Below are 24,495 nucleotides of genomic sequence, written 5' to 3'. Positions count from 1 at the left end.
AGAGAGATGAGAGGGGAGAGAGAGAGAGGAGAGATGAGAGGGGAGAGCGATGAGAGGGGAGAGAGAGAGATTAGAGGGGAGAGAGAGAGAGGAGAGATGAGAGGGGAGAGCGATGAGAGGGGAGAGAGAGAGATTAGAGGGGAGAGAGAGAGAGGAGAGATGAGAGGGGAGAGCGATGAGAGGGGAGAGAGAGAGATGAGAGGGGAGAGAGAGAGAGGAGAGATGAGAGGGGAGAGGAGAGGGGAGAGGGGAGGGGAGAGGCGAGAGAGATGAGAGGGGAGAGAGAGAGATGAGAGGGGAGAGAGAGAGAGAGGAGAGATGAGAGGGGAGAGGAGAGTGGAGAGGGGAGGGGAGGGGAGAGGCGAGAGAGATGAGAGGCGAGAGAGAGAGAGATGAGAGGGGAGAGAGAGAGAGAGATGAGAGGGGAGAGGAGAGGAGAGATGAGAGGGGAGAGGAGAGGAGAGATGAGAGGGGAGAGGGGAGAGGAGAGGGGAGAGGCGAGAGAGAGAGAGATGAGAGGGGTGTGTATCAATGTGTGCGTGTATCAGTGTGTGTGTGTATACAGTGAGGGAAAAAAGTATTTGATCCCCTGCTGATTTTGTACGTTTGCCCACTGACAAAGACATGATCAGTCTATAAATTTAATGGTAGGTTTATTTGAACAGTGAGAGACAGAATAACAACAAAAATCCAGAAAAACGTATGTCAAAAATGTTATGAATTTATTTGCATTTTAATGAGGCAAATAAGTATTTGACCCTCTGCAAAACATTAATTAGTACTTGGTGGCAAAACCCTTGTTGGCAATCACAGAGGTCAGACGTTTCTTGTAGTTGGCCACCAGGTTTGCACACATCTCAGGAGGGATTTTGTCCCACTCCTCTTTGCAGATCTTCTCCAAGTCATTAAGGTTTCGAGCCTGACGTTTGGCAACTCGAACCTTCAGCTCCCTCCACAGATTTTCTATGGGATTAAGGTCTGGAGACTGGCTAGGCCACTCCAGGACCTTAATGTGCTTCTTCTTGAGCCACTCCTTTGTTGCCTTGGCCGTGTGTTTTGGGTCATTTTCATGCTGGAATACCCATCCAGAGCCAATTTTCAATGCCCTGGCTGAGGGAAGGAGGTTCTCACCCAAGATTTGACGGTACATGGCCCCGTCCATCGTCCCTTTGATGCGGTGAAGTTGTCCTGTTCCCTTAGCAGAAAAACACCCCCAAAGCATAATGTTTCCACCTCCATGTTTGACAGTGGGGATGGTGTTCTTGGGGTCATAGGCAGCATTCCTCCTCCTCCAAACACGGCAAGTTGAGTTGATGGCAAACAGCTCCATTTTGGTCTCATCTGACCACAACACTTTCACCCAGTTCTCCTTTGAATCATTCAGATGTTCATTGGCAAACTTCAGACGGCCCTGTATATGTGCTTTCTTGAGCAGGGGGACCTTGCGGGCACTGCAGGATTTCAGTCCTTCACGGGGTAGTGTGTTACCAATTGTTTTCTTGGTGACTATGGTCCCAGCTGCCTTGAGATCATTGACAAGATCCTCCCGTGTAGTTCTGGGCTGATTCCTCACCGTTCTCATGATCATTGCTACTCCACGAGGTGAGATCTTGCATGGAGCCCCAGGCCGAGGGAGATTGACAGTTATTTTGTGTTTCTTCCATTTGCAAATAATCGCACCAACTGTTGTCACCTTTTCACCAAGCTGCTTGGCGATGCTCTTGTAGCCCATTCCAGCCTTGTGTAGGTCTACAATCTTGTCCCTGACATCCTTGGAGAGCTCTTTGGTCTTGGCCATGGTGGAGAGTTTGGAATCTGATTGATTGATTGCTTCTGTGGACAGGTGTCTTTTATACAGGTAACAAACTGGGATTAGGAGCACTCCCTTTAAGAGTGTGCTCCTAATCTCAGTTCGTTACCTGTATAAAAGACACCTGGGAGCCAGAAATCTTTCAGATTGAGAGGGGGTCAAATACTTATTTCCCTCATTAAAATGCAAATCAATTTATATCATTTTTGACATGCGTTTTTCTGGATTTTTGTTGTTGTTATTCTGACTCTCACTGTTCAAATAAACCTACCATTAAAATGATACACTGATCATGTCTTTGTCAGTGGGCAAACGTACAAAATCAGCAGGGGATCAAATACTTTTTTCCCCTCACTGTAAGTGTGTATCAGTGTGTGTGTGTGTGTGTGTTTGTGTGGGGGTAACAGTGTGTATCAGTGTGTCTTACTTGCTGCTGTCGTTTGGTTCGTCTCCATCAGAAGAAGATGAAGGAGAGGGGGAGGGGCCAGAGGGAGCGGCCGTGTGGTGATTCGGTAATCTACTTCCTCCCTGGTCATATGGAGCCGACCAATCGGTGAAGGCCATTTTCCCTGCCAGTGAATCTTTGCAGTCCTGCAGGGGAGGTGGGGGGTTCTGGAACAGAGAGGTGTTGCCTGGACCGTATGGAGCATTCTGATAGGGTGGCTGTACACCCTGGGGATGGAACTGGGGGAGAGAGAGAGATTATAGGACTACAACTAGCTAGACTACAGCCATTGTTGCTGGATTTAGTGGCGGCAAGAGCCCCAACTGAGTCAATACAAGAGGAGAGCCAGCTGCTGTACTACTGAGTCAATACAAGAGGAGAGCCAGCTGCTGTACTACTGAGTCAATACAAGAGGAGAGCCAGCTGCTGTACTACTGAGTCAATACAAGAGGAGAGCCAGCTGCTGTACTACTGAGTCAATACAAGAGGAGAGCCAGCTGCTGTACTACTGAGTCAATACAAGAGGAGAGCCAGCTGCTGTACTACTGAGTCAATACAAGAGGAGAGACAGCTGCTGTACTACTGAGTCAATACAAGAGGAGAGCCAGCTGCTGTACTACTGAGTCAATACAAGAGGAGAGACAGCTGCTGTACTACTGAGTCAATACAAGAGGAGAGCCAGCTGCTGTACTACTGAGTCAATACAAGAGGAGAGCCAGCTGCTGTACTACTGAGTCAATACAAGAGGAGAGCCAGCTGCTGTACTACTGAGTCAATACTGAGTCATGCCCACAGAAATGTGCGGCCAACATGAACCCCACCCCTCCACAGTAGGGTTAGGAGGTAATAACTATCTACATCAGAGACATGTGACTCCTACCTGGTGCTTTACAGTCTGCATCGCCCCCATGTGGCCAGGAGGTCCCCCAAACGGAGCCGGACCAAACCCTGGCACTAAACACACAGACAGATAAATAAATTACTTGTCCAATTTAGCAGGTCTAACAAGTATTGAGAAAAAGCTTTAGCCAATGGTGCTTGTTGTATCACTGACTACAAGAGATACTGTATGACGGACAGCGGCCTTCGCCAATTGCAGGGTAACTCACAGAGGTAGGGGGAGGGTCCCATGGAGAGGGGGCGGGGTTTAGAGGCAGCTGAGAAATACTCCACAGCCCTCTTAAAACGCTGCACCTTGTCCTCCATACGAGACTAGAGGAGAGAGACAGAGGACAGAGAGAGAGGACAGAGGAGAGAGGACAGAGGAGAGACAGAGGACAGAGGACAGAGGACAGAGAGAGAGACAGAGGACAGAGAGAGAGAGAGGACAGAGAGAGAGAGAGAGGACAGAGAGAGAGGACAGAGAGAGAGAGAGGACAGAGAGAGAGAGAGGACAGAGGACAGAGACAGAGAGAGAGACAAAGGACAGGACAGAGACAGAGGACAGAGAGAGAGAGACAGGACAGAGGACAGAGAGAGAGACAGAGGACAGAGAGAGAGACAGAGAGAGAGAGACAGGACAGAGGACAGAGAGAGAGAGAGACAGGACAGAGGACAGAGAGAGAGACAGAAGACAGAGAGAGAGACAGAGGACAGAGACAGAGAGAGAGAGAGAGAGAGAGAGAGACAGGACAGAGGACAGAGAGAGAGACAGAGGACAGAGACAGGACAGAGAGAGAGGACAGAGAGAGAGAGAGGACAGAGAGAGAGAGAGGACAGAGAGAGAGAGAGAGAGAGGACAGAGAGAGAGAGAGGACAGAGAGAGAGAGAGAGAGAGAGAGAGAGAGGACAGAGAGAGAGAGAGAGGACAGAGAGAGAGAGAGGACAGAGAGAGAGAGAGGACAGAGAGAGAGAGAGAGAGGACAGAGAGAGAGGACAGAGAGAGAGAGAGAGAGGACAGAGAGAGAGAGAGAGAGAGAGAGAGAGGACAGAGAGAGAGAGAGAGAGAGAGAGGACAGAGAGAGAGAGAGAGAGAGAGAGGACAGAGAGAGAGAGAGGACAGAGAGAGAGAGAGAGAGGACAGAGAGAGAGAGAGAGAGAGAGGACAGAGAGAGAGAGAGAGAGAGAGAGAGAGGACAGAGAGAGAGAGAGAGGACAGAGAGAGAGAGAGAGAGAGGACAGAGAGAGAGAGAGAGAGAGAGAGAGAGGACAGAGAGAGAGAGAGAGAGAGGACAGAGAGAGAGAGAGAGAGAGAGAGAGAGGACAGAGAGAGAGAGAGAGAGAGAGAGAGAGAGAGAGAGAGAGAGAGAGAGAGAGAGAGAGAGACTGTGTAAACTAGTGGTGTGTGTACTAGTGGTGTGTGTGTGTGTGTGTGTGTGTGTGTGTGTGTGTGTGTGTGTGTGTATACCTGTGACTGTTTGAAGACGTCCCTGGCGATAACGTCGAGGTTCCCCAGGTCTTTAATGGAGGAGACATACTCTGACACCGCCTTGATAACCACCTCACAGGGAGGCAGGACCAACTGGTGGGCACGTACCTAGAGGGATAGAGGTCAGGGGTCAGACACCACCTCAAAGGGAGGCAGGACCAACTGGTGGGCACGTACCTAGAGGGTTAGAGGTCAGGGGTCAGACACCACCTCACAGGGAGGCAGGACCAACTGGTGGGCACGGACCTAGAGGGTTAGAGGTCAGGGGTCAGACACCACCTTAATAACCACCTCACAGGGAGGCAGGACCAACTGGTGGGCACATACCTAGAGGGTTAGAGGTCAGGGGTCAGACACCACCTCACAGGGAGGCAGTACCAACTGGTGGGCACGTACCTAGAGGGATAGAGGTCAGGGGTCAGACACCACCTCACAGGGAGGCAGGACCAACTGGTGGGCACGCACCTAGAGGGATAGAGGTCAGGGGTCAGACACCACCTCACAGGGAGGCAGGACCAACTGGTGGGCACGCACCTAGAGGGTTAGAGGTCAGGGGTCAGACACCACCTCACAGGGAGGCAGGACCAACTGGTGGGCACGTACCTAGAGGGTTAGAGGTCAGGGGTCAGACACCACCTCACAGGGAGGCAGGACCAACTGGTGGGCACGCACCTAGAGGGATAGAGGTCAGGGGTCAGACACCACCTTAATAACCACCTCACAGGGAGGCAGGACCAACTGGTGGGCACGGACCTAGAGGGATAGAGGTCAGGGGTCAGACACCACCTCACAGGGAGGCAGGACCAACTGGTGGGCACGTACCTAGAGGGTTAGAGGTCAGGGGTCAGACACCACCTTAATAACCACCTCACAGGGAGGCAGGACCAACTGGTGGGCACGTACCTAGAGGGTTAGAGGTCAGGGGTCAGGGGTCAGACACCACCTTAATAACCACCTCACAGGGAGGCAGGACCAACTGGTGGGCACGCACCTAGAGGGTTAGAGGTCAGGGGTCAACACCACCTTAATAACCACCTCACAGGGAGGCAGTACCAACTGGTGGGCACGTACCTAGAGGGATAGAGGTCAGGGGTCAGACACCACCTTAATAACCACCTCACAGGGAGGCAGTACCAACTGGTGGGCACGTACCTAGAGGGTTAGAGGTCAGGGGTCAGACACCACCTTAATAACCACCTCACAGGGAGGCAGGACCAACTGGTGGGCACGTACCTAGAGGGTTAGAGGTCAGGGGTCAGGGGTCAGACACCACCTTAATAACCACCTCACAGGGAGGCAGTACCAACTGGTGGGCACGGACCTAGAGGGTTAGAGGTCAGGGGTCAGACACCACCTCACAGGGAGGCAGTACCAACTGGTGGGCACGCACCTAGAGGGTTAGAGGTCAGGGGTCAGACACCACCTCACAGGGAGGCAGGACCAACTGGTGGGCACGCACCTAGAGGGTTAGAGGTCAGGGGTCAGACACCACCTCACAGGGAGGCAGGACCAACTGGTGGGCACGCACCTAGAGGGTTAGAGGTCAGGGGTCAGACACCACCTCACAGGGAGGCAGGACCAACTGGTGGGCACGCACCTAGAGGGTTAGAGGTCAGGGGTCAGACACCACCTCACAGGGAGGCAGTACCAACTGGTGGGCACGCACCTAGAGGGTTAGAGGTCAGGGGTCAGACACCACCTTAATAACCACCTCACAGGGAGGCAGGACCAACTGGTGGGCACGCACCTAGAGGGTTAGAGGTCAGGGGTCAGACACCACCTTAATAACCACCTCACAGGGAGGCAGGACCAACTGGTGGGCACGCACCTAGAGGGTTAGAGGTCAGGGGTCAGACACCACCTTAATAACCACCTCACAGGGAGGCAGGACCAACTGGTGGGCACGCACCTAGAGGGTTAGAGGTCAGGGGTCAGACACCACCTTAATAACCACCTCACAGGGAGGCAGGACCAACTGGTGGGCACGTACCTAGAGGGATAGAGGTCAGGGGTCAGACACCACCTCACAGGGAGGCAGGACCAACTGGTGGGCACGCACCTAGAGGGATAGAGGTCAGGGGTCAGAGGTAAAAGATGTGCCAGACAGCAGGGGTAGAGCTTAATGTTATGGTTTAGAAGTAAATAGAAGAGGCCGTCAGGGTTAAAGGTCAGGGGTCAGAGGTAAAAGATGTGCCAGACAGCAGGGGTAGAGCTTAATGTTATGGTTTAGAAGTAAATAGAAGAGGCCGTCAGGGTTAAAGGTCAGGGGTCAGAGGTTATACCTTGAGTGAGGCCAGGGGGTGTTCTGGTCCTAAAAGGCTCCAGTGGAAGGCAGCCAGGTCCTCGTCAGGGAGAATATGGTTCCCTATTGGGGGGAAGAGAGAAAGAGGGATTGAGAAAGCCCAGTTGTGTGTGTTTGGGCTGGGCGATATATTGAATTCATTTGAATGTATGTGTTTGCGCGATATTCCAGATGTCTGTATCACAAGAATCAAGGTTTTATGTTGATTTTTTCTGAGCGTTTGTCTGCTTGTTCTCTGTTTGTCTTTATGGTCTCGTCTCCTTCACTCCTCTGAGCTGTGGACCTTCCCATTTACACCAGAGATCTGTATATAATGAAGAGATGCTCCTTCCCATTTACACCAGAGATCTGTATATAATGAAGAGATGCTCCTTCCCATTTACACCAGAGATCTGGATATAATGAAGAGATGCTCCTTCCCATTTACACCAGAGATCTGTATATAATGAAGAGATGCTCCTTCCCATTTACACCAGAGATCTGTATATAATGAAGAGATGCTCCTTCCCATTTACACCAGAGATCTGGATATAATGAAGAGATGCTCCTTCCCATTTACACCAGAGATCTGTATATAATGAAGAGATGCACCTTCCCATTTACACCAGAGATCTGTATATAATGAAGAGATGCTCCTTCCCATTTACACCAGAGATCTGTATATAATGAAGAGATGCTCCTTCCCATTTACACCAGAGATCTGTATATAATGAGGAGATGCTCCTTCCCATTTACACCAGAGATCTGTATATAATGAAGAGATGCTCCTTCCCATTTACACCAGAGATCTGGATATAATGAAGAGATGCTCCTTCCCATTTACACCAGAGATCTGGATATAATGAAGAGATGCTCCTTCCCATTTACACCAGAGATCTGGATATAATGAAGAGATGCTCCTTCCCATTTACACCAGAGATCTGTATATAATGAGGAGATGCTCCTTCCCATTTACACCAGAGATCTGTATATAATGAAGAGATGCTCCTTCCCATTTACACCAGAGATCTGTATATAATGAAGAGATGCTCCTTCCCATTTACACCAGAGATCTGGATATAATGAAGAGATGCTCCTTCCCATTTACACCAGAGATCTGTCTATAATGAAGAGATGCTCCTTCCCATTTACACCAGAGATCTGGATATAATGAAGAGATGCTCCTTCCCATTTACACCAGAGATCTGTATATAATGAAGAGATGCTCCTTCCCATTTACACCAGAGATCTGGATATAATGAAGAGATGCTCCTTCCCATTTACACCAGAGATCTGGATATAATGATGAGATGCTCCTTCCCATTTACACCAGAGATCTGGATATAATGATGAGATGCTCCTTCCCATTTACACCAGAGATCTGGATATAATGAGGAGATGCTCCTTCCCATTTACACCAGAGATCTGTATATAATGAAGAGATGCTCCTTCCCATTTACACCAGAGATCTGGATATAATGATGAGATGCTCCTTCCCATTTACACCAGAGATCTAGATATAATGAAGAGATGCTCCTTCCCATTTACACCAGAGATCTGTATATAATGAAGAGATGCTCCTTCCCATTTACACCAGAGATCTGGATATAATGAAGAGATGCTCCTTCCCATTTACACCAGAGATCTGGATATAATGAAGAGATGCTCCTTCCCATTTACACCAGAGATCTGTATATAATGAAGAGATGCACCTTCCCATTTACACCAGAGATCTGGATATAATGAAGAGATGCTCCTTCCCATTTACACCAGAGATCTGTATATAATGAAGAGATGCACCTTCCCATTTACACCAGAGATCTGTATATAATGAAGAGATGCTCCTTCCCATTTACACCAGAGATCTGGATATAATGAAGAGATGCCCGTCTCCCCCCTAACAATGGGAGTTGTCCCATAGGTAGGAAGAAAGGTGACAAGCTTTAGGTCCAAAATAAGCCCATAGAAACGCAATGACTTATTATGGACAGATTTGAGCTTCACCTCTTCCTCTATGGTTTACACACACACCAAGCCCCTCCCCCTGTCTCTCACAACAACATAGTTGACAGATCTTCCTCTCTGACGAGCGGTTTCAACTCGCTATTTGCATTTGAGGTTTGGTCCAACATAATCTATCATATGGACACAAACACATTGAGACATTATTTTACTGGAATAGAGAAGTTAACTTTAGTAACGATACCCTTTTTATGTCTCAACTACTCAAATTGCACGCAGAGCAGACACTGCTAAAACCAGAGTATTAATGAACATTTATTGTGGAAAATGCAGAGGCATTGAGATACCGCTAGCAGCATGTTAGCCAAAGGTTGTTATACTCAATGTCTAGTCTGTGTTTTATAAATGTGCAATAAGCATAAAACACAATTATATAAGGAATTGGCAACTCGTTCTCATTCTGAGAAATAAGGTAGTCCACTTGATTTCAGCATCTGAACAAAGTGGACAGGCTAACGTGCTTTTCAAACAGTTGGGAGACGGACAGGAGTGTGTTCATAACAATTCAACTGTTCAACCTTGCTAGCTAGCAAATAGATCCACGTTGGCTAAACTTGAAATATAAAGATTAGGCGTCTAATCACTAGCACGTGGGCTTGAGAGATTGTTGATGAGGCCTGTGTTAAATGTCTATAGGCTAATGCCTGCTACCAGAAGTTAGTCATTATTAGTGAATGTGCATTATGCTTGGCTCTAGTAACATTTGTAACAAAAACACCAGATCAGTGATTATTGCAACAAAAAAAAGCAGGTGAAACTATACTGAACAAAATTAAATGCAACATGCAACAATTTCAAAGATTTTACAGAGTTACAGTTCATATGAGGAAATCAGTAAATTGAAATAAATTCATTAGGCCCTAATCTATGGATTTCACATGACTGGGCAGGTGTTCCTGGGAGGGCATAGGCCCACCCACTGGGAAGCCAGGCCCAGCCAATCAGAATGAGTTTTTCCCCACAAAAGAGCTATTACAGACAGAAATACTCCTCAGCACCCCCACCCTCCCCCCTCAGACGATCCCACAGGTGTAGAAGCCGGATGTGGAGGTCCTGGGCTGGCGTGGTTACACATGGTCTGGGGAGGTCCTGGGCTGGCGTGGTTACACGTGGTCTGGGGAGGTCCTGGGCTGGCGTGGTTACACGTGGTCTGGGGTTGTGAGGCCGTTGGACATACTGCCAAATTCTTTAAAACGACGTTGGAGGCAGTTTAACATTCAATTATCTGGCAAGAGCTCTGGTGGACATTCCTGCAGTCAGTATACCAATTGCACACTCCCTCAAAACTTGAGACATCTGTGGCATTGTGTTGAGAACAAAATGCATATTTTAAAAGAGGCATTTTGTTGTCCCCAGCACAAGGTGCACCTGTGTAATGATCACGCTGTTTAATCAGCTTATTGATATACCACACCTGTCAGGTGGATGGATTATCTTGGCAAAGGAGAAATGGTTATCTTGGCAAAGGAGAAATGCTCACTAACATGGATATAAACAAATTTGAGCACAACATTTGAGAGAAATAAGCTTTTTGTGTGTATGTAAGATTCCTGGGATTTTTTATTTCAGCTCATGAAACATGGGACCAACACTTTACATGTTGTGTTTATACTTTAGTTCGGTGTATTTTGATGAAATAATTAAATTATAAGTGTGTCTTACGGTTGTGGAAGGCTTATATTTAGACTAGGTATAACTTCACAAGCCCTGAATTCATTAGATTATTGCTGACTGTTTGAAATAGTGTATTTTACCTTTAATTGTAAGACAACACTTATTTAGAGAAACAATTTTTTTTTATGGATATATACACTGCTCAAAAAAATAAAGGGAACACTTAAACAACACATCCTAGATCTGAATGAATGAAATAATCTTATTAAATACTTTTTTCTTTCCATAGTTGAATGTGCTGACAACAAAATCACACAAAAATTATCAATAGAAATCTAATTTATCAACCCATGGAGGTCTGGATTTGGAGTCACACTCAAAATTAAAGTGGAAAACCACACTATAGGCTGATCCAATTTTGATGTAATGTCCTTAAAACAAGTCAAAATGAGGCTCAGTAGTGTGTGTGGCCTCCACGTGCCTGTATGACCTCCCTACAACGCCTGGGCATGCTCCTGATGAGGTGGCGGATGGTCTCCTGAGGGATCTCCTCCCAGACCTGGACTAAAGCATCCGCCAACTCCTGGACAGTCTGTGGTGCAACGTGGCGTTGGTGGATGGAGCGAGACATGATGTCCCAGATGTGCTCAATTGGATTCAGGTCTGGGGAACGGGTGGGCCAGTCCATAGCATCAATGCCTTCCTCTTGCAGGAACTGCTGACACACTCCAGCCACATGAGGTCTAGCATTGTCTTGCATTAGGAGGAACCCAGGGCCAACCGCACCAGCATATGGTCTCACAAGAGGTCTGAGGATCTCATCTCGGTACCTAATGGCAGTCAGGCTACCTCTGGCGAGCACATGGAGGGCTGTGCAGCCCCCCAATGAAATGCCACCCCACACCATGACTGACCCACCGCCTTACCGGTCATGCTGGAGGATGTTGCAGGCAGCAGAACGTTCTCCATGGCGTCTCTAGACTCTGTCACGTCTGTCACATGTGCTCAGTGTGAACCTGCTTTCATCTGTGAAGGTCACAGGGCGCCAGTGGTGAATCTGCCAATCTTGGTGTTCTCTGGCAAATGCCAAACGTCCTGCACGGTGTTGGGCTGTAAGCACAACCCCCACCTGTGGACGTCGGGCCCTCATACCACCCTCATGGAGTCTGTTTCTGACCGTTTGAGCAGACATGCACATTTGTGGCCTGCTGGAGGTCATTTTGCAGGGCTCTGGCAGTGCTCCTCCTGCTCCTCCTTGCACAAAGGCGGAGGTTGCAGTCCTGCTGCTGGGTTGTTGCCCTCCTACGGCCTCCTCCACGTCTCCTGATGTACTGGCCTGTCTCCTGGTAGCGCCTCCATGCTCTGGACACTACGCTGACAGACACAGCAAACCTTCTTTCCATAGCTCGCATTGATGTGCCATCCTGGATGAGCTGCACTACCTGAGCCACTTGTGTGGGTTGTAGACTCCGTCTCATGCTACCACTAGAGTGAAAGCACCGCCAGCATTCAAAAGTGACCAAAACATCAGCCAGGAAGCATAGGAACTGAGAAGTGGTCTGTGGTCACCACCTGCAGAACCAGTCCTTTATTGGGGGTGTCTTGCTAATTGCCTATAATTTCCACCTGTTGTCTATTCCATTTGCACAACAGCATGTGACATTTATTGTCAATCAGTGTTGCTTCCTAAGTGGACAGTTTGATTTCACAGAAGTGTGATTGACTTGGAGTTACATTGTGTTGTTTAAGTGTTCCCTTTATTTTTTTGAGCAGTGTATATATATATATATATATATATATATATATATATATATATATATATATATATATATATATATATATATATATATATATATATATATATATATATATATATATATCATGAATCACCCATAAGTTAAAAAAAAATCTAGATCAGATTTTTCGGCCATATCGCCTAGTGTGTGAGTATCGTTTCTGCCCCCCCTTCTGACCTTCTATGGGTCTGTTAGGGCTGAATATCACATCACAATATTTTTAACACTTTTTGATGGTATGACTGTATTTTATGTTTTTGAATAATTAAAGTTCTAAAAATGCTTTATGAGTAGATCATGACCCTAGGGTGGCAACACAAATTATAAGTGATTTCAAATGGGGCTTTCTCTTTTACCAAATAGGGCAATCTTCTGTATACCCCCCCTTACCTTGTCACAACACAACTGATTGGCTGAAACTCATTAAGAAGGAAAGAAATTCCACAAATTAACTTATAAGAATGCACACCTGTTAATTGAAAACATTCCAGGTGACTACCTCATGAAGCTGGTTGAGAGAATGCCAAGAGTGTGCAAAGCTGTCATCAAGGCAAAGGGTGGCTACTTGAAGAATCTCAAATAACATATTTTGATTTGTTTAACATTTTTTTGGTTACTACATGATTCCATATGTGTTATTTCATAGTTTGGATGTCTTCACTATTATTCTACAATGTAGAAAATAGTAAAAATAAAGAAAAACCATTGAATGAGTAGGTGTCCAAACTTTTGACTGGTAGTGTATGTAGTCAGATGTCTCTCCTGTTTGCAGCTACTATTAACAAATTGTTTTTCAATTAAAAAGCCTTACTTAAATCATCAACAGTCACAGTATTGTGGAAATTGTTTTTATGGCTTTGTTTTTCATTAATATTAAGGAGTATGTAAAACAAATAATTTAGTCGAGTTGTTATAGAATGAATTGAAATGTATTTTACGTAAATTGACAGATATTTAACTCATATTGGTAAATCGACCCTGTGAATGGCATTTGACTGGTCAGTTCATTCAGCATCTTCATGAATGATATCACCACGCAGGTTACACAGGGCAGCACAGATTCAAAGTCTTTTGTCCATTTTAGATGTTGATTGGCACTGTCTGTGAGATGATTCTAAACCACTTGAGCCTTTGAATGACGCGTTCCACATGAACCCTCACGTTAGCTATCCGTCTTGTACATGTGTTGTCCTCCTCTGACAGATGTGCGCCTCTTTTTGTGAAGGCTGGAATTGTTAATTTGACCTCTCGTGTAGCAGATCATGGATTGTGAAGCCCCGGTCAGCCATGACCTCATCACCAGGACAGAGGTACTCCAGTAACCCAGAATCTGATGTTATATATTTGTTGCTACATCTACCTCCATATGCTGAAGAGATGAACATCACTGGCCACCAGGTACTTGATGGTGTTCTGGGAGCAGTAATGGCTGAATGACTCCCCCTTGAATCCAGATTCTTGCATTTCTGTAAAGCAGTTTCTGAGCAGTCAATAATGCAAGTTGTTCCTGGGTAGTGGTCCTCAAAACATTGTGGCATTGTAGCACGGATGGTCTCCCTTGGCAGCCATGGAATGTACTCCCTCAGATTCTCTTCCATCATGTCAATCCAATAACTAAATCACTAGACTGACAAAACTCTGGGAAACACCAAACCTTTATGCTAAGTGCTGCTGCAGCAAGTTAAGCTTCAGCTTCATCGGTGTCATCAGGAGTTGGTCTGTCAGGTCTAACTGAAAGCTGCCTTTGTAGAGGGGTAGAAGATGTTCCGCCGGGGTAGAAAAGGCAGCAAGAGACAAGCCTGTATGCAGTCGACAGAGTGCTTCCGCACAGGTAGTGGGCTTTACATGATCACCTGAGCTGTAGTTGTGATCACTTAGAGATGGGTCTTCCCATTGGGTTTGGGCATCCTTCTCTGAAGGCATATCCATTCCTTCTATCTGTGTTGGCCAATCCCCATTTTCAATTTGGTGAACACTTGAGCCAGTCAAGCTCTACACCCGTTGTAAAGCGAATTAATGTGCTTAATTTTAAGAAGTTATTTGGTCACTTTAGTTGTGATACAAACCTTATCAAAACATATTGGTTTCAACAGGCTTCCCGTTACGACGTCGACCACGAAGATCCATCTGCTAGGCCCGGCCTCTTGCTCGCCAGTGTCCGAACTACCTCCGAACTATTGCTGTTCACCGGACCTTATGATAACTCAGCTATGCAGCTGATGCCTGCTGGACTGTTCCTTTATACGGTACCGCATCCTGTTTATGTTTAGCTTCAGCCCAAACTGTGTCACCATTACCAGCTGTTGTCTTAGCTCTCAAATAACACCTGTGATTGCTTTATGCCTCTCTCCCATGTCAATATGCCTTGCTTATTGCTGTTTCAGTTATTTCTTATTGTACTATTTCACTGTAGATCCCCCAGTCTCGCTCAACCTGCCTTAGATAGCTCCTTTATCCCAACCCCCATACACGCAGACACCGACTCAATCGGTGCCTCCAGTGATGCTCTCTCTTTCATCGTTACCCAACGCTTAGGTTTACCTCCACTGTACTCATATCCTTCCATATCCTTGTCTGTACATAATGCCCTGAATCTATTCTACAACGCCCGGAAATCTGCCCCCTTTATTCTATGTACCCAACGCACTAGAAGACCAGTACTTAAAGCCTTTAGCCGTATCCTTATTCTACTCCTCCTCTGTTCCTCTGGTGATGTAGAGGTTAACCCAGGCCCTGTAGCCCCCAGTATCACTCCTGCTCCCCAGGCGTTATCATTTGTTGACTTCTGTAACCGTAAAAGTCTTGGTTTTCTGCACGTTAACATCAGAAGCCTCCTTCCTAAATGTTAGTTATTCACTGGGTTAGCACACTCCGCCAACCCTGATGTTCTAGCAGTGTCTGAATCCTGGCTTAGGAAGGCCACCAAAAATTCAGAAATGTCCATCCCCAACTACAACATTTTCCATCTAGATAGAACTGCCAAAGGGGGTGGGGTTACAATCTACTGTAGAGATAGCCTGCAGAGCTCTATCATACTATCCAGGTCTGTGCCCAAACAGTTTGAGCTTCTACTTCTAAAAATCCACCTTTCCAGAAATAAGTCTCTCACTGTTGCCGCTTGCTACAGACCCCCCTCAGCCCCCAGATGTGCCCTGGACACCATATGTGAATTGATTGCGCCCCATCTATCCTCAGAGTTCGTACTGCTTGGTGACCTAAACTGGGATATGCTTAACACCCTGGCCATCCTACAATCTAAACTAAATGCCCTCAATCTCACACAAATTATCAACAACCCTACCAGGTACAACCCAAAATCTGTAAACATGGGCACCCTCACAGATATCATCCTGACAAATTTACCCTCTAAATACACCTCCGCTGTCTTCAACCAGGATCTCAGCGATCACTGCCTTATTGCCTGCGTCCGTAATGGGTCCGCGATCAAACGACCACCCCTTATCACTGTCAAACGCTCCCTAAAACACTTTAGCGAGGAGGCCTTTCTAATTGACCTGGCCCGGGTATCCTGGATGGATATTGACCTCATTCCGTCAGTAAAGGATGCCTGGTTGTTCTTTAAAAGTGCTTTCCTCTCAATCTTAAATAAGCATGCCCCATTCAAAAAATACAGAACTAAGAACAGATATAGCCCCTGGTTCTCCTCAGACTTGACTGCCCTTGACCAGCACAAAAACATCCTGTGGCGTACTGCATTAGCATCGAACAGCCCCCGCGATATGCAACTTTTCAGGGAAGTCAGGAACCAATATACACAAGCAGTTAGGAAAGCAAAGGCTAGCTTTTTCAAACAGAAATTTGCATCCTGTAACACTAACTCCAAAATGTTTTGGGACACTAAAGTCCATGGAGAATAAGAGTACTTCCTCCCAGTTGCCCACTGCACTGTGGCTAGGAAACACTGTCACCACCGATAAATCTACAATAATAGAGAATTTCTACAAGCATTTTGCTACGGCTGGCCATGCTTTCCACCTGGCTACCCCTACCCCGGCCACCAGCTCTGCGCCCTCCGCTGCAACTTGCCCATGCCCCCCCCCCGCTTCTCCTTCACACAAATTCAGACAGCTGATGTTCTGAAAGAGCTGCAAAATCTGGACCCCTACAAATCATCTGGGCTAGACAATCTGGACCCTTTCTTTCTAAAATTAGCTGCCCGAAATTGTCACAACCCCTATTACTAGGCTGTTCAACCTCTCTTTCGTAACGTCTGAGATCCCCAGAGAATGGAAAGCTGCCGCGGTCATCCCCCTCTTCAAAGGGGGTGACACTCTAGATCCAAACGGTTACAGACCTATATCCATCCTGCCCTGCCTTTCGAAAGTTTTTGAAAGCCAAGTTAACAAACAGATCACCGACCATTTCGAATCCCACCGTACATTCTCCGCTATGCAATCCGGTTTCCCAGCTGGTCACGGGTGCACTTCAGCCACGCTCAAGGTCCTAAACGATATTATAACCGCGATTGATAATAGACAGTACTGTGCAGCCGTCTTCATCGACCTGGCCAAGGCTTTCGACTCTGTCAACCACCGCATTCTTCTTGGCAGACTAAATAGCCTTGGTTTCTCAAATGACTGCCTCACCTGGTTCACCAACTACTTCTCAGATAGAGTTCAATGTGTCAAATCGCAGGGCCTGTTGTCTGGACCTCTGGCCGTCTCTATGGGGGTGCCACAGGGTTCAATTCTCGGCCCGACTCTATTCTCTGTGTATATCAATGATGTTGCTCTTGCTGCTGGTGACTCTCGGATCCACCTCAATGCGGACGACACCATTTTTTATACATCTGGCCCTTCATTGGACACTGTGTTAACAAACCTCCAAACGAGCTTCAATGCCATACAACACTCCTTCCGTGGCCTCCAACTGCTCTTAAACGCTAGTAAAACTAAATGCATGCTCTTCAACTGAACGCTGCTTGCACCCGCCCACCCGACTAGAATCACCACTCTCGACGGGTCTGACCTAGAGTATGTGGACAACTACAAATACCTAAGTGTCTGGTTAGACTGTAAACTCTCCTTCCAGACTCACATTAAGCATCTCCAATCCAAAGTTAGATCTAGAATCAGCTTCCTATTTTGCAACAAAGCCTCCTTCACTCATGCTGCCAAACATGCCCTCGTAAAACTGACTATCCTACCGATCCTTGACTTTGGCGATGTCATTTACAAAATAGCCTCCAACACTCTACTCAGCAAATTGGATGTAGTCTATCACAGTGCCATCCGTTTTGTCACCAAAGCCCCATATACTACCCACCACTGTGACCTGTATGCTCTTGTTGGCTGGCCCTCACTACATATTCGTCGCCAAACCCACTGGCTCCAGGCCATCTATAAATCACTGCTAGGCAAATCCCTGTCTTATCTTAGCTCACTGGTCACCATAGCAACACCCTCCCGTAGTCTGCGCTCCAGCAGGTATATCTCACTGGTCATCCCCAAAGCCAACACCTCCTTTGGCCGCCATTCCTTCCAGTTCTCTGCTGCCAATGACTGGAACGAACTGCAAAAATCTCTGAAGCTGGAGACACTTATCTCCCTCACTAACTTTAAGCATCAGTTGTCAGAGCACCTTACCGATCACTGCACCTGTACACAGCCCATCTGAAATTAGCCCACCCAACTACCTCATCCCTATATTGTTATTTATTTTGCTCTTTTGCACCCCAGTATCTCTATTTGCACATCATCTTTTTCACATCTATCATTCCAGTGTTAATACTAATTGTAATTATTTTGCACTATAGCCTATTTATTGCCTTACCTCCATAACTTGCTACATTTGCACACACTGTATATATATTTTCTGTTGTATTTTTTGACTTTATGTTTTGTTTTACCCCATATGTAACTCTGTGTTGTTGTTTTTATCACACTGCTTTGCTTTATCTTGGCCAGGTCGCAGTTGTAAATGAGAACTTGTTCTCAACTGGCTTACCTGGTTAAATAAAGGTTAAATAAAAAATAAATAAATAAAAGATATAGACCTATGAGCTGGGCTACATGAGGAGTGCAACTATGATTTGCAAAAGTCTAAAAAGAAAAGGCATGTGCTGTTTCTAAGCCTTACTGGGTTTCATTCACAAGGGACAGGCTAATACTCAGACTATTCCTGATTTAATCTTGTCTTTATATATACTAAATAATATATATGTGAAATTTGTTTTGGTTTAGAATGGACCATTATCATGCACCTGTCTTGAAACAGACCGGTGGAGGACACATTTTGCAGAGAGTTGTTCCGTATGCTAGTTTGTAACATTACAGAAAAATTGAAAACCTGGACGAAAAACAGAATTGTGTTCATCCAGAAGTGTGGTCTATACACACAATCAGCATACATCGATCAGAATATTTTGATGGGGATTTAAAAATCGGCTATTCCTGGCCATCCTCCTGCACTGTCGTATCTACTATAATAATCTAGTTAGCAGCTCTGGAGATCTGCCCAAGCAAGGCATTTGATTGGTTTAACGTGTTGCGAGGAGTCACTGATTTTCAGCGGGTTCCCACCCCTATTTAGCTATTATTCTACCATGAACTTCCCCAGGCTTCACGTTTAGGTTAATTAGGTACCTACCCAGCAGAGCAGTGAAGCAGGGCAGGTGTTGTGTCTTCAGACCCAGCTGTCTGGCAGCTTCAGAGAGCAGGTACTGGTGGGTGGTCAGGTTCTTGCCGTTCCAGGACAGTTTGAGCGCGTGCGAGGAGAAGTAGGCGGGCACGTTGCAGAGGGCAAACTCTGAGTCCTGGGCGATCAGGCCGCAGAAACCAAAGTCCCTGTAGAGAGACAGCACCTCCTGGTGGTGGTCCTCCAACGTCTGAACAACCTGAATAATACAATATAATATGAATATTATCATTCAAGCTTCAAGATTGTCACATGCACAAGTACAGTGAAATGGCTTTCTTTCTTGCTCTTTCCCAACAACGCAGTAATGAATATCAGTAGTACTATAAAATCAATATACAGTTCAAGGGTCAGTAGCTATATACAGGGACAGTTCCAGGGTCAGTAGCTATATACAGGGACAGTTCCAGGGTCAGTAGCTATATACAGGGACAGTTCCAGGGTCAGTAGCTATATACAGGGACAGTTCCAGGGTCAGTAGCTATATACAGGGACAGTTCCAGGGTCAGTAGCTATATACAGGGACAGTTCCAGGGTCAGTAGCTATATACAGTTCCAGGGTCAGTAGCTATATACAGGGTCAGTTCCAGGGTCAGTAGCTATATACAGGGACAGTTCCAGGGTCAGTAGCTATATCCAGGGACAGTTCCAGGGTCAGTAGCTATATACAGGGACAGTTCCAGGGTCAGTAGCTATATCCAGGGACAGTTCCAGGGTCAGTAGCTATATACAGGGACATTGGAAAAGTCTATGGAAACAGCTAGCATGTCATTGGAGAAGTCTATGGGAACAGCTAGCATGTCATTGGAGGAGTCTATGGAAACAGCTAGCATGTCATTGGAGAAGTCTATGGGAACAGCTAGCATGTCATTGGAGAAGTCTATGGGAACAGCTAGCATGTCATTGGAGGAGTCTATGGAAACAGCTAGCATGACATTGGAGAAGTCTATGGGAACAGCTAGCATGTCATTGGAGAAGTCTATAGGAACAGCTAGCATGTCATTGGAGAAGTCTATGGGAACAGCTAGCATGTCATTGCGCTAACACTAGTAGCAATGCTCCCCCACCCCCCCACTGCTGAAAAAGATCCTAGGGGAAACCCTAACGTGTGATGGCGTGTCAGTAGGGTTGGGCGGTATCCAGACTTTCATGTCATCATACTGTCCTTCTCTCACAACAGGATTTACGGTATTACTGGCTTAGTACACAAAGGTGCGCCAAAAACGCATTACCAGAAAACTAACAAAATTATCACAAGTAATAGAGAAGTTCTATGGAGGCTGCTAGCTAAATATGCTAACGAGCACAATTGAAAATAAACAAATTGCAAAGACAGGCAATCCGGCTCATGAAGTTATACAGTGAGGGAAAAAAGTATTTGATCCCCTGCTGATTTTGTACATTTACCCACTGACAAAGACATGATCAGTCTATAATTTTAATGGTAGGTTTATTTGAACAGTGAGAGACAGAATAACAACAACAAAAATCCAGAAAAACGCATGTCAAAAATGTTTTGCATTTTAATGAGGGAAATAAGTATTTGACCCTCTGCAAAACATTACTTAGTACTTGGTGGCAAAACCCTTGTTGGCAATCACAGAGGTCAGACGTTTCTTGTAATTGGCCACCAGGTTTGCACACATCTCAGGAGGGATTTTGTCCCACTCCTCTTTGCAGGTACAAGTCATTAAGGTTTCGAGGCTGACGTTTGGCAACTCGAACCTTCAGCTCCCTCCACAGATTTTCTATGGGATTAAGGTCTGGAGACTGGCTAGGCCACTCCAGGACCTTAATGTGCTTCTTCTTGAGCCACTCCTTTGTTGCTTTGGCCGTGAGTTTTGGGTCATTGTCATGCTGGAATACCTATCCACAACCCATTTTCAATGCCCTGTTTGAGGGAAGGAGGTTCTCACCCAAGATTTGACGGTACATGGCCCTGTCCATCGTCCCTTTGATGCGGTGAAGTTGTCCTGTCCCCTTAGCAGAAAAACACCCCCAAAGCATAATGTTTCCACCTCCATGTTTGACGGTGGGGATGGTGTTCTTGGGGTCATAGGCAGCATTCCTCCTCCTCCAAACACGGCGAGTTGAGTTGATGCCAAAGACCTCGATTTTGGTCTCATCTGACCACAACACTTTCACCCAGTTCTCCTCTGAATCATTCAGATGTTCATTGGCAAACTTCAGACGGCCCTGTATATGTGCTTTCTTGAGCAGGGGGACCTTGCGGGCGCTGCAGGATTTCAGTCCTTCACGGCGTAATGTGTTACCAATTGTTTTCTTGGTGACTATGGTCCCAGCTGCCTTGAGATCATTGACAAGATCCTCCCGTGTAGTTCTGGGCTGATTCCTCACCGTTCTCATGATCATTGCAACTCCACAAGGTGAGATCTTGCATGGAGCCCCAGGCCGAGGGAGATTGACAGTTATTTTGTGTTTCTTCCATTTGCGAATAATCGCACCAACTGTTGTCACCTTCTCACCAAGCTGCTTGGTGATGGTTTTGTAGCCCATTCCAGCCTTGTGTAGGTCTACAATCTTGTCCCTGACATCCTTGGAGAGCTCTTTGGTCTTGGCCATGGTGGAGAGTTTGGAATCTGATTGATTGCTTCTGTGGACAGGTGTATTTTATACAGGTAACAAGCTGAGATTAGGAGCACTCCCTTTAAGAGTGTGCTCCTAATCTCAGCTCGTTACCTGTATAAAAGACACCTGGGAGCCAGAAATCTTTCGATTGAGAGGGGCCAAATACTTATTTCCCTCATTGTCTGCTAAATGGCTTATTATTATTATTATTAAAATGCAAATCAATTTATAACATTTTTGACATGCGTTTTTCTGGATTTTGTTGTTGTTATTCTGTCACTCACTGTTCAAATAAACATACCATTAAAATGATAGACTGATCATTTCTTTGTCAGTGGGCAAACGTTCAAAATCAGCAGGGGATCAAATACTTTTTTCCCCTCACTGTACATATATAGGTAGGGACTACCGAACGTCATTTTTGGTGAGTTTGGACATTTACAAGTGAATGTGAACGAGAAATATTACGCAAATGAACAAAGTTGACGCATGCTTGTCTGAAGGAAGAACAGTACTGTGTACACACTGTGTCTGTGTGGAGGCTGGGAGTCGCTAGGGCAACGGGCCTGCCTGCTCTGCCCAGAGAAGATGGGGGAGGAGCAGACGGACCCAGAAGGGAGAGGAGAAACAACAAGGGAATCAAGCTGCAGTGGCAGCTGGACAGATAACTCATCCAAAGGGCTTCGACTTCTCAAATACAGCAGAAAGCTAACACAATATGATGCCCTGTGACCTTATTAATTCAGCCACTTACGTAGATAGCAAGTTAAACTTAGGGGTCGCCCTAATGCAGAATTCTTCATTTTTAACGCAGGAAAAAAAGATACAAACGCATAAGAAATACCTTGCTGCGTTTTGTAAATGGTTCTTATTGTAATTCCTGCTCAGCATCAAACTCATTTCGTGCTTCAGATGCACTTCTCCAAATCAGATGAGAATTCATGGACAGGCATATCATCAGACAGTGATCTCTGTGTAGCTACTTTTCTCCTGTTGTGCTAGTTACAAACAAACGTGGCTGGCGCGACTGTTCTGGGGAACTACGGTAAACGTTATAATGTAAAATAATGTGACAGGTGAAATTAAGAACGCAATCTGCTTTACCTCCTAATATATTGCACAAGTTGACTGCAGGTATTCACTTAAAAAGTAGCTTCTAATATTTTTTAAAAACCTTCAAAATAAATAGTTAACGGTATTGACATTATTGAAAACCATCCCGTGGCTTTTTCCAAATACCCCAGTATACGGTATATCGCCCAAGTATGAGTGGGTGTGTAGAGTGCATAGAGTGTGTGTGTGTGTGTTTGTGTGTGTGTGCATTGAGTGCAAAAATAAAACAGAAGGATCAATGCAGATAGATGGCTACATGGACTATTTATCAGTCTTATGGCTTGGAGGTAGAAGCTGTTTAGGAGCCTGTTGGTGTCAGACTTGATGCACCGGTACCTCTTGCAGTGCGGTAGAAGAGAAAACAGTCTATGGCTTGGGTGGCTGGAGTCTTAACAATTTTCCAGGCCTTCCTTTCACACCGCCTGATATAGAGGTCCTGGGTGGCAGGGAGCTCAGCCCCAGTGACGTACTGGGCTGTCCGCACCAGCCTCTGTAGCGCCATGTGATCCAGGGCGGTGCTGTTGCCGTACCAAGCGGTGATGCAGCCAGTCAAGATGCTCTCAATGGTACAGCTGTAGAACTGAGGATTTGAGGGCCCAAATCCGTTTAACCTATTAAAGGGGAAGAGGGAAGAGGCGCTGTCTTGACCACTGTTTGCGTGTGGACCTTTTTAAGTCCTTTGTGATTTGGAAACCGAGCAACTTGAAGCTCTCGACCCACTCCACTGCAGCCCCGCAGATGAAGATCGGGCGTGCTCGCCCCCCGTTTCCTGTAGACCAGAATGGGCTCCTTGGTGTTACTGATGTTGAGGGAGAGGTTGTTGTCCTGGCTATATAGAGGGAGAGGTTGTTGTCCTGGCTATATAGAGGGAGAGGTTGTTGTCCTGGCTATATAGAACAGGAGAGGTTGTTGTCCTGGCTATATAGAGGGAGAGGTTGTTGTCCTGGCTATATAGAACAGGAGAGAGAAAGCCAGATGGAGATGAGTAAATTAGACGCGCATCCTTTGTATTACTGTGGCCTAGACTACGCTGCAGCAAATACAGGCCGACCTGTCACAAGAAACACGTTACCATGAGATGGTAAGTAGGTTACATGCATTGCATATAATTTAACAGTTCCATTTCAAACCTTCACTGTGGGGACAACGTCGCCAATGCATTTCCTAATGAAGCAGGTGACCGAGGTGGTTAGCTCGTCGATGCTATTGGCGGAGTGCCGGAACATATTCCAGTCAGCGCAAGCAAAGCAGTCTTGTAGCATAGCTTCTGATTCGGATTACCAATTCTCAACGGAGCGCATCACGGGTACTTCCTGTTTGAGCTTCTGCTTGTAGACAGGAAACAGGAGCAAAGAGTCATGATCTGACTTGCTGAAAGGGGGAAGAGGGCGGGCCTTGTATGCGTGTGGGTCTTTATCGCCCCTAGTGGCGAAGGAGAAGTGTTGATGAAGTCGGGAACAAGGAAAGCAGCCTCCAGGGGCAGGGTTTCCTGCTTGCTTATAGCCTCGTACAGTTGGTTTAGCGCCAGCTTGTTGTTCTTGTCCTGAGGTGGAATATATACAGTAGTCACAATAATACTGGAAAACTTTCAGGAGGTAGAAGTGTCGGCATTTGACCATCAGGTATTCCAAGAAGGAGGAACAACGGGTGGAGACTTCCACCGCGCTACAGTCAGCACACCATTTGCTGTTGATGAAGAGGCATACCTCTCCCACTCTCGAGTTCCCCGAATCCAATGTCCTGTCCACTCGGTGAATGGAGAATCCATCGAGTTGAATAGCCATGAGGGGATCATCTTGT

General features: G+C 46.3%; 2 protein-coding genes across 2 annotated transcripts in view; both read right to left on the bottom strand.

Annotated features, from left to right (window-relative positions):
* Positions 1-2,233: 2,233 nt before the first annotated feature.
* LOC311123594 (constitutive coactivator of PPAR-gamma-like protein 2) lies at positions 2,234-4,948 on the bottom strand (the record flags this gene model as incomplete). Its single annotated transcript, XM_084197831.1, has 5 exons — positions 2,234-2,494; positions 3,136-3,209; positions 3,365-3,467; positions 4,603-4,731; positions 4,937-4,948. The coding sequence occupies 5 exons, from the start codon at positions 4,946-4,948 to the stop codon at positions 2,234-2,236; spliced, it is 579 nt and encodes a 192-aa protein (XP_084053957.1).
* A 1,435-nt stretch (positions 4,949-6,383) lies between these two features.
* Positions 6,384-24,495, bottom strand: part of LOC311123593 (constitutive coactivator of PPAR-gamma-like protein 2) — a 30,480-nt gene continuing 12,368 nt past the window's right edge. The window contains exons 2-4 of the mRNA XM_084197830.1: positions 18,946-19,192; positions 6,906-6,988; positions 6,384-6,532 (exon numbers count right to left, since the gene is read on the bottom strand). Of these exons, the coding sequence (XP_084053956.1) occupies positions 6,467-6,532; positions 6,906-6,988; positions 18,946-19,192 (396 nt within the window). The 3' untranslated portion in view covers positions 6,384-6,466. The remainder of the gene's footprint in view (positions 6,533-6,905; positions 6,989-18,945; positions 19,193-24,495) is intronic.

The sequence above is a fragment of the Coregonus lavaretus genome, assembly GCF_964263955.1.
Source record: "Coregonus lavaretus genome assembly, contig: HAP1_SCAFFOLD_468, whole genome shotgun sequence".
In the NCBI taxonomy this organism is placed as follows: Eukaryota; Metazoa; Chordata; class Actinopteri; order Salmoniformes; family Salmonidae; genus Coregonus; species Coregonus lavaretus.
The sequence above is the reverse complement of the archived record's forward strand: the minus strand, read 5'-3'. Positions and strand labels throughout refer to the sequence as shown.